The 11,224-nt window shown below is 35.3% G+C and overlaps 1 protein-coding gene across 1 annotated transcript; it reads right to left on the bottom strand.

Annotated features, from left to right (window-relative positions):
• Positions 1 to 4,959: 4,959 nt before the first annotated feature.
• Positions 4,960 to 8,508, bottom strand: LOC121266359 (eukaryotic translation initiation factor 3 subunit D-like). The gene is made up of 2 exons (XM_041170163.1): positions 6,617 to 8,508; positions 4,960 to 5,204 (listed from the first exon to the last, which is right to left on the bottom strand). Exon 1 carries the CDS (start codon positions 8,323 to 8,325, stop codon positions 6,619 to 6,621), a length of 1,707 nt encoding a protein of 568 aa, XP_041026097.1. The 5' UTR covers positions 8,326 to 8,508; the 3' UTR covers positions 4,960 to 5,204; positions 6,617 to 6,618.
• Between the last annotated feature and the right edge of the window lie 2,716 nt (positions 8,509 to 11,224).

Raw genomic sequence — 11,224 nt, 5'->3', positions numbered from 1 at the left:
AGGAGGTGATTTATAGAAGCCTAGCCTGATGATTCTTTGCGGTTTTTGTTGATAAAATCTTGTTTTATAATCTTGTGGGCCAGGGCCTATTACGAGGAAGAGGAGAGAGATTATGGCCCGTTTGCATCGAACGGATATTTTATTTATTTATTTTTATTATCTTATTATTATAATTTATTTAAAATTTCTATAAAAAAATAACAAAAAATTTAATTTTTTTAAATTTTTAAATAATAAAATATTTAAAAATAATATTCAAAAAATATTTTATTCAACTTTCAATTTTCATATAAAATTATTTCATTCCATTCAACTTTCCAAATAAACCTATATGTTAAAAGGTAAGTTTATGAGATAAAGATTTTGTGTATGATCGTAAAATGGTTTGAATTAATATTTAATAGAATTTTAGAATATGAGAGATAAAAAATTGAATAAAAATTATTATAAATTTAAAATATTTTTATAATATAAATTTTGTTTGTAAATTTAAAAATTTTGAATTGTTTTTATTTTTTGTTTGAAAGTTTGTAAAATTTATAATAATTAATTTAAAAAATTTATAATAATTAATATAAAATTATTTGTATTTAAAAAATATTTGAAACTGAAGATTTTTTAAAGATGGTAAATGAGCTGTTAAAGATTGCCCTATTGGGTTTGGCCAAAATGAAAAGCAGAGAGAGAGAGAGTACTCGATGAAGAGCAGGGCTTTGATGGATGAGAGGATAGTGTACGTTACAAGGAGTCAGGCTTTTTTCTGTCACTTTTTACCCTTCCCATGTATGTAATCTAGGTGTTTGGTCATTGTCTCTCCCATAGAGTGTTCTTTTTATATCAATTAATTAACTAATTGGTCGATAAACCTATGCAGAGGACAGAGTGTGCATTTTCTTTCTCATATTACCAAGGCAAGGAAAAAAGAGGCTCCAAGAAAGAAAAATGCTTTAAAAAGACAAAGGAAGTCGGGACAAATTCTGGGTTGGACCGCCGTAACTCAATTTGTATTTCCCCCGCGATGTCGGGATGGATATGTTTAAGGCACAGGAATTAATTTTTTATTTTCTTTTTTTTTTAGTTCAAAGTTTTCCCAGTATTTTAGATTATTTATTTGTTTTGAAGTTGAAAATATCAATGAGATATTTAGATATTAAAATGAGATGAGATAAAAATTAAAAATTTAATAAAAAATATTATTTTAAAATTTTAAAAAATTAAATTATTTATTATAATTTATTTTTCAATCCAAACGACTGCGGTAGACATGAGTATCATTACATACCTATTCATGATTTTTTCTGTTTATTAGTATATATGTGGTGAATATCATGGAGCTTTAAATAATGCCTCCCACGTCAGCCTTTTCGATCGTTGTTATAAAGTTCCCATTGTTTTCTTTGCTTTTATTTCTTGAAAAAAACAACATTGAGAATACGGCAAATTGATTCCAAAAAATAAGCAATTTCTTTGTTTTCTTATATGGCTATGGAATGTAAATCAAATAATAAAATTAGTTTAATATTTTGAAATAAGTAGTGACTTGATAAATAGAAAAATTTTGAATTTAAATCATAACTCTATAATCTATTCTATTTAATTAAATATTTTAAATCTACTGAAATATCAGATAACAATTAATTTAAATTCTTCCCCACTTATCATTGGAGAAAGGGGAGTTTCCAACTCAACTTAGGGTAGGTTTATTTGAGGTTGTTAGTTGATATTAATGTGGTCTTCTTCTCTAGATCCCAAATGTACTGTTTACTATAATTTATGATGGGAACATGGGAGTGATCCTTCTTCCCCAGTTGTCGTCGAGACATAACGGGATCGAGAAGCAATGAGACTGGATGAGTTGGGTCAAACATCCCAGATCAAGAACAAAGAAGAAGTTATATTGATTTTTCTTTCATACGTAGAGATGATTTTAGTAGCTATAGCTAGTCAAGTTCTAGGAGACCGACTAAAGTCGATGTACCATTAATGCTATATAGAGTTAAATATAAGTGCATAGATCCCGTAGCTTCTTGGCTCCATGATTAATTGCGCATCAATCTGCATGTAAAGCAGTGTCCAAACAACAAGCTGTCATTTTATTTTGTGTGCATGCGTGTACGTGTGCAATTGTATCATGCATGTTACCAAGCATTTTTAGCAGAGTTATTTTATGCAATGATATATTTTTTATATAAAATTTACGGTTGTAAATATTTTTTTTTATTATTTATATGATAAATTTTAATTTATAAGTGATTTAAAATTTTAAATTTTTTTGTAAATCAAATTATATTAAGCTAGCGGTTTGAAGTTTAGAAGATGTATTTTTTATACTGACTTACAAATGTAATTTTTTTAACGAAAGATTATATAGAGTACAGTAGACCAGGCCAACTTAAAGGAGGATGAGGAAGTTGCCATTTAATTGTGATAAACCTTGTGCTATATATGGTAGATAAGAAGGCTACATAATTAACCTATTGTAATGTCTTCATGTAATTTAGCTACATGCATAGACACATTAACATTATGTGGAAAAGGGCTTAAGAATTTGGTCCTTCTTTTGTTTGTCAAATACTCCTATATTCTCGTTAGTCTTTTATAATGTATGAACTTACTAGTGTTTAGTGTCGGGATTTCAATAGTATTTATTCATATCAAATCCATATATATAATTTATTTTTAGATGAATGCTATACTTCAACTACCGTTCATTCTTATATTTCAAATTTATAATTTTTTTTTATAGAGTGTGAAAATATTTTTTATAAGATATGATGTGTAGAGTAATGAATTTTTTTTTATCTTTGTCAGAATGATTAAAAGGTGATTAAAACAAATATGGTAGAAAATCTTCTTCCATTTCTCTACTGCTAACATTAAAAAGAGATTAATGTGGGGTCCTCAAGTACAGTATTTAATAATGTTGTCATTTATTTTCTTCATCATTTTTGTACATCCTGTGTATTCACCCATACTCTGTGCTCTTCCATCGGCACCGTCAAGGCCCTAAAATTGTTAATTGCCTTTCACTGTGGCGCCTTTCGAGGTGTGTTTCGCATCTGAAGACACCTTTCTAAACTTTACTAATTAATGTGGGGTTGACATGATTTTTTTTTTTTAAAAGACAAAATGCATATATATATATCTCTATCGGAAGTGATTGAAGATAAATTACAATTATTTATTTATTTTTTGGAATATATTGTGGTTCTATGTGAAGGCTCAAATGGGCATTGTCATCCTAAATCGGTACTATCAAGTTATCAAACACTTGCACAGTCTTGGACATCAATTTCCTCGACGCCAACCTCATCTTTTTATTGTGCTAGTGAGTGGTGAATGCCTTTTTGCTTTTATGTCTAAGATATTCGTGTCACGCGAGTATTGCCTTTTGTTAATAGTGAAAATTCACGAATCTTCTTCAAATTCATCACTCATTCACTTTAATCAAAATATTTAAAAACAAAGCAAAAAAAAAAAAGAAAAAACGTAAAAAAAAATTTATTTTCTCCTTTTTTTTTTTTAAAAAAAAAAAACCTTATTTACATTATAACCCATTCCCTTGAAAGAATTGACGAAAAAAAAATTACGTATTTTTTTTATTTACTATTTTTTCCCTTTTTAATAATTTTTTTTCTAATTTTAAAATTGTTTTATAAGATATCTTTTTCTTTTTGAGGTTATATTTTATTTATAAGGGAAAAAGGAAAGTATGTTGCAATTTCTCGATAATTTTTTTTCTCTAGGGGGGGGGGGGGGGGGTTGATTACCAATAGAGTGAAAGTTTGTGGAGATTGTGATATTTCCCTCTTGTTTCTTAGAAGAGAATTTAAATGAGATAATTACATTACATAATTATGAGACAGAAGAACTGCAAGTGTCTTAAATTATATTGAGATGATTATATAGAAAAACATAACGAATGGCTGTTTTCGAAATGAAAAAATATTACTGCAAGCAAGTTTGTGCATCAATATTAATATATAATACATATGTTTAATGAAATGATATGAATTAAAGATGAAAATAATTTTTATGATATAGGAAATTTTCTTCTTCTCTCAAAATTTTTTTTTTTATTTTTTTTTAAATTAAAAAAATTATCGGTACGTAACATAATGCACGAACTTGCAGCTAGCAAAACTCGAAATGAAATGAGATGAAATTAACCCAAATAAGGAGGAATAGTCGAATAGAAATGGTCCGTAACCTCCCCTCCGTTTTTGGGGCGGGGGGTCAAATCTCATCCACGATTCCATGTGATATATGCAAATCTCACAAACCTCGAAAAACTTTGAATCCCAATCCCAATGTCCTCTCCCAATTGCTAGTACTAATATTTGCTGTAAAATGCTTCAGTCCTTGACTCGAAACTTCTGTTTAGATATTGACCTCGTCATAATTCTAATCCTCAAATGGGACCACTCCCAATCATGCGTAGTCCGTAATTTTCGTGCCCAATACTATTGCGTTAGCCAATGATAATCAAACCCCAACATTGACAACCACACATAGTATGCATGTACGAAGAGGAGAGGATGCGTAACGGTCCTGAAAGAGTTGGATGGAAGCCACCATTTTCTTTGTTTATCTTGTTGCACAAGAGATAATACAAATTAAGCAAGGGTGATTTTCTTTGTAATTTGTATTCTTCATGCATGTAAAAGATAAAAAGACTCGTTCTCTTCTTTGGGTTCTTCTAGCTTGTTGCACGATTTTTTTTATTTTTTCTAAGCCCAGGCTCGCTCAGCTTAGAAGTTGAATCGAGCCCAAAACTTGAGAATCAGCCCCCGACGGAAATGGGCACTCTTACCAATCACGCTCTCTCTCGAATACAAGTTCTTTTTGTTTCTGTTTCTATATAGCCTTTCCCAAACAAGTTCTCAAAGGAGAAGTTATCACTTTAGACAAAAATTGATCCAATATAAGGCTGAAATGTGAAAACCAAAACGTGGCATCTGAACAAAGCAATGGTGCGATTTTAATTTCTAGACCCACACACAATCCTTCAAACTGCAAGTAATTAATAATCAACAGAGTTTTCCAAAAATGCAAGCTATAAAAAGGTCGTGTCTTTCTGCTAAATTGCGACAACGGTTTGCAAAACAAAAGGGGGTAAAAAAAGAGTACCATGTGTACATATCTGTTTCTCTGCCGGCAATGTCAGTGCCAATCGCTTCTTCCTCAGCAGAGATGGTTTTGATCTGCAATCCAATATTTAGCAATCAACAACATAATTGTACTCTGATAAATATGCAAATAAAAAAAAAAAATCAACATGGAAATAACTGGCACATTCGGTTCAATTGGGACATTTGTTAATTTAAGTCTTAAAAAAGAACAAATTATAGTGCTAAAACTTGGCAGAAGAGCATCAATATCGCCCAACTGTTTCAATATGCAGCAAATATGACCATGGACAAAGGCATAACAAAAGAAGAGATCAAATCCCAGGTTGAATCCACCTCGGGAAACTTTAAATCTGATGAAGACTCGCAGGGCAATGGCAAGTTGTCATGGCATCTGCAGAGTACTGCATTGAAGCATTTGCTCTATAGAGCTTTCATTTGGAAGTTGTTACATAGTGCTGTTGGGGGAGAGAACTACTGCACTCTTATTCTACGGTAGAAAACTAGAAGTTATTGACCCTAGTGAGTAATCTAAGCATGATTATGAGTTTCATCCATCACCAGTTCACAGGGAAAAATAAATGAATCAAATAATTCAGAACTTGAGTATTTTAGTACTTTTTGAGTCCTGTAAGGCTTCTTTACATGTCATACTTCTACAAGCTAATTTTTGGTACTTTTTCAGTTTCTGGAAGATTACTTAGCCACTGTAGAATTCTATAGTTGCTTTTAGAGGTTTCCCCGAAGCCTAGAGATGATAGGAAATATTCATGTTACTTAGCCACTGGTGGTGTTAGTCTCATGTTGTTATTCATGTTGTTTCTCCGAACTGTTAACTAATTAAGGAATAAACTCCTTCTGTATGCATCGAGGTTACTTGGGTAGCACCCCTTTGCACGTTTTAAAAACAATTGACTTACTAAAAAACACATTACTGTTGCAGCCATCTTTCCCTGGATCACATGTTTGGCCCTTGGGGTTCAAATGAGTAGAGTACTTCGACTATGCACAATACACGAGTCTCTTGTATCTTTTCCTCTTTCTAGATTAGTCTCTCTTAGTCTCTCTTGTACACAACTTGTGCACTTGGAATGTGCATTTTGAGCTTTTCAATGAAATTTTTACTAATAAAAAAAACTCAACTCACCCACAAAGCTCACACAACTGATTTCTGGTTTGCGTGTATGTAACATTCAAAATGAGTCCTATTTCAGTTAATATGCTCTAATGGAGAAATAAGCCTGACTTTGCAGTTCGGTAGATTAACCCAGTTTTTGGTTGTATTCATGTACCTCAGGGCACCGAGAAAGTTCTTAATTGCTGGCAAAATTCAAAACTACATTGGGGTGGTGAAAGTTTTAAAACTTTTGCGAGATAGAGTCTCTCTTAAAAATAACGTAATTTTGAACTATTGCACTTGTAGTTAATTAAAAAAAAAATGGCTGATAACAGGTATGTGGCAAGTGAACTGAACTGAAAACCATTACCTTCAAGCTTGAGCATCAACCTCCTTATCTTCCACATCATTTGTAGCATTATTTGCCTCGCCAGCATCAGCATCCTCCACGGGAGGCTGAACCTGCTCGTCCTCTGGCAGCGGTTCCTCTACATAATCGTTCTCGAACGCATCTGGTGGCACCTCATAGATCCTAACCTGCGGCTTAGACGGGTCCTTCACAAGCACATACTTGCCCTCATTCAATTTCATGCACAGGTCAACAATGGACTTCACAATCCCCCACATATTCAAAGTGTTCAAATTAATCTGCCCCGCAAACTCCCTCGGCTTGTACCCAACAACCGCCAATATCACGTGGTTAAAATGATCACGAGGATGAACCCGCGAGACATACCCCAATTTCATCAGATCCGCGCCAGCTAGCAGAGCTTGAGAAGTCCATTTCGCTAACTTGTTCGCATTGTTCTTCAGCTCGGTGGCCAATACGGCACCTCTTTGAGTCTCAAGCTTCTGCCTCCAATCAACACCAGAGTATTTGGGATCAAACTCATTGAGCGCATTCAGGGTGAGGAAGGACCTCTGCTTGTTCACCTCGACCACACTCTGGACCTCACACCGCGCCACCAAGTACATATCGTTGTCGAGCTTCCACCGCCTATACCTGTACGCCACGGAAGCGACCTCTTCGCCTTCGTTTGCGAAGGGGTTGGACTCGTCAAAGGTCACCTTGTTCCCATCCCTTATCAGAACCTGCTGAGAGAAATTCTGGTTGATGTACGCGGCCTCGAGACCGAGCGAGTGCGCGGAGTTGATATCGTCCTTGGCCTCCGGCAATGGCTCCTGTGAGGTCTCGTGCACCGAAAGCAAATCGAGCTGCGAGCCGTCCCTCTTATCGAAGAACAGCTTGTTTCCAACCCTTTGAACAACAATGTCCCACGAGTAAACCGACCTCGGCGAGCACATGAGTGTGGAGAGGATTGCATCGGTGGCGAAGACCGTTGCCTTGTCCTCGTTAGCGAGGCGGCGGATGACCGGATCATCTGTGGTTGTAACCTTGAAGAAATTGCGGTTCTTGAAGCGCTCGAGGCGACGCTCGTTTTTCGGAGTGACGCGATCGTAGGAACGGTCATAGAACTCGAGCGCGCCGCAGAGAAGGAGGTCCTCCGGTTCGGGAACCGAGAAGGAGAGCTTGGAGAAGGTGGAGAAGGGGATCTGATCTAGCATGTTCCACTCGGGTTGAATGTCCACGGAGGACTTGAACACGGCGGCCTCGCGGCGCTGCGAGTTGTTCGAACGGTTGAGGTGGTAGAGACGGTCGCGGCGGGCGCGCTCCTTCTCGGCCTCGCGCTTGCGGGCTTCGACCTCCTCGTCTCGCCGCTGAGGGAGCTGGCGCTGAGGCTGGAACCGCCATTTAGGGCCGAATCTCGGCTTCGGGGGTGGCTTGCCGTCCACGAGGCGGAATGAGTCATCATCGGCGGAAGCGGGGAATGAATCGTCATTGGAGAAGTCGAAGACGGAGTCAGAAGGGTTCTTTGAGCGTGCCGGGTTGTTGTAGTTTCGGGTCCAGTCAGCGATCCGACCAAGCTTGTCGGAGCGGGAGAAGGGGGCGAAGGGGACATTCAGAGGGAGGTTGTTATTGATGTTGCCGGAGACGACGGTTGTGGTAGCGCTGGTGGAATCGGGAGGGCCCCATCCATCGGGGTTGAATGGGACCGATCCGACTTCGAGTCCTACCATGTTCAAGGATTCGTCTTGCTCCTCCGCTATTGGATCTGAGTGCCAAAGTGAGGAAAAACCGAGTGAAACCCTAGGCGACAATTGAAAGTTGAAACCCGAGGGTTTTGGAACGGGGAAAGGATAGAAAAGAAATTCAATCGAAAAACCTGGAAAATTTTAATCATCCATAGGGCCTGGTTTGTCTCGATGGACAATTTTCCAACTGTTGGGTTTATGTGTTGTCCAACACATGTGCCCCCGGCCCAATGGGCCTACACTTTGAGGGAACTTTTCAGACAACCTAGGCTTATTATAGGGCACCTAATAGACGGGTGTATTAGGCCAGGTCCATAATGGCACGATTGAATAAAGTATATAGACTAGTATTTGTCCCACTATTATTCTAGGAAAAAAGTCAGTTTGATTAGGTTTTACCAAGGATTTTGGCGAGATAAATTTATGAGAAATGATAGTTGCAATTGTGAGTGTGTAAACGTCGCGTAATCACTTTAAAAAATATGAATAAATATAAGACTCACATGAAAATTAATTAATTTTTTAATAGTGGATCACACTCTTTTTCAAAGCGATTATACGACGTTTACGCACTTCACGACTGTATGTAACACTACTCTAAATTTATTGGGAAAGGGCCTCTCAACTGAACAATGTGTTATATATTGCCTCAAAATTAATCTCACAAGTAGTGCTATTTGAAAAGTTGAGGATATAATTGCTATGAGTTACGCAAAAGATACAATGTGCTAAAAAAACATATATCTACCTTAGTTATATAAGTGTCTATGCCGATAAACAGAAAATTTTTGTTCACTTTTTTGTTTCCAATTATGCCCCTTATTTTCTCAGAAAATTCCCATTTATTTTATCTTTTGCTTCCTTTTGTCGACTGTGTTTGCTGTCTTTTTAAGCTGGTTTTTCTTTTAAGTTTATCTCTTCCACAACTTTGTTTCCTCTCTTACTCGCAGCGTTCCCATAAAAAATTTCCTCTCTTTTGTATTTTTAGTGTCCAATGTTTCCCAATTTCTCACAAAAAGCTTTCGATCCTTCAACGTTTGGAATTCTCCAACTCAAAAGAGTCAGCAAGGAAATTCTTAATTGATATATGGGATCGATCGATTAAGGTTGAAGTTTCTTTAATATGAAATATGGGAGTTGAAATGTCTAATACTTCTTAACATCTAATCTTTTCTTATCTCTTCTAATCTCTCATTCTCATATAATCTCTTATCTCATTTCTCATTGAGTCTCAATTTTTCTTATCTTATCTCATCTCTCATTCTTATATCATCTCTCATCTGATTTTTTTCCATCTCATCTCATCTCTCATCTCCCCATTTCTCATCTAATCTCATATATCATCTCATATATCATATCATCTTATATTTTATCTCATCTCATATATATCATCACTCATCTTATATCTCATCTCATATACCATCTCAAATATCATATCATCTCATATCTCATCTCATCTCATATATCGTATCATTTCATATCTCATCTCATATATCGTATCATTTCATATCTCATCTCATCACCCATTTCATATTTCATATCATATCATCTCATCTCATCTCATATATCATATCATCTCATATCTCAATTCATCTCAATTATTAAATGTTAAAATGTATGGCGGTGAATATGAAGAGTAAGTATGAGAAATATTGGGGATCTATTGAAAAGGCTAATTTGATGATATTTATTAATGTTGTTCTTGATCTAATATGCAAAATTTAGTCTTTTACATTTTTTGTTCAAACAAATATATGGTGGTAATTTAGTCGAAGAAATGATTGTAAAAGTGAAACAATTGATGATTTACATGTATGGGGAGTATAGTGTTATGTATGGGAGTTTAAGTAAAGTTCCCTATTTTGAGCCTTATTCCTCAGTTGATCTGGTATGATTAAGTATTGATAATTCAAGTCTAATTAAACATCATGTATGTACATAAACGACCGACCATTTTACTATATATATGTATATACAAGTTAGGAAATCGTGATGTACGTTCTCTGTCACACGAATTGATCAAATTGAATACATGCGCGCCTTGAAGTCCATATTTTATCCCGAATTCTATATATATATATATATATATATATATATACTAGGTAGGGAGCAACGTGCAAAAAATGATATCGTTTAATAAAAATGATTAATGAATACAATCAAATGATAGTGACAAGGTGAACCAAACAAAATAAATGGCTCTAATTATATAACTCACTTATGATAATTCGATCATTTATCTAAAATTTAAGGATAAAGGCATGTCTCTTAAGGAGTTCAAGATAAAGCCTATATGCCACTGGCCAAGATTGTCGGTGCGGAATGACCCTGTACAAAAGTTATCTTCGTGAATGTGACTACCAAAAGCAAGATAGTTGAACAAAAATGATAAGGTCACACACATATATATACCTATACAACACACATATACCTATATATATATATATTACATAGATATATATATATTACACATAGTTATGCGTGCGCGTATAGAGAGAGAGATCTTGAGGTACAAAGAAAGGAAAACAACCTTTTATAGTCTGATTTTCTATATGTTAAAACTTGAGAATACAATAAATCCACAAAAGTGACCTCAACAAATTATTTGGCTGAGTTGCTATTTTAGTTCTTGGCGAGCAAAACAACAATAAGGAAAAAAAAATGAATGCACTCTGAATTTAGTTGTTACTTTCTTTTCCTCCATTTTCTGAGGAACAAACACACAGTGCAATGAAGAGATCAAAAGTGTCGCTGACTGAAACTCATCGAGCAACACGCGGTGAAAAGAATTGAACAGTTTAAAGAAAAAAAATTTAAGCAATCTCGCATAATTTCGATAATACCCAACAAACAATATCCCAAAAACGCCCATTCCAAATCACCA

The sequence above is a fragment of the Juglans microcarpa x Juglans regia genome, chromosome 5D (assembly GCF_004785595.1).
Source record: "Juglans microcarpa x Juglans regia isolate MS1-56 chromosome 5D, Jm3101_v1.0, whole genome shotgun sequence".
Lineage (NCBI taxonomy): Eukaryota > Viridiplantae > Streptophyta > Magnoliopsida > Fagales > Juglandaceae > Juglans > Juglans microcarpa x Juglans regia.
The sequence above is the reverse complement of the archived record's forward strand: the minus strand, read 5'-3'. Positions and strand labels throughout refer to the sequence as shown.

Excerpts from the sequence above, each read along its gene's own strand:
- LOC121266359 (XM_041170163.1), bottom strand. The coding sequence starts at position 8,325 with ATGGTAGGACTCGAAGTCGGATCGGTCCCATTCAACCCCGATGGATGG.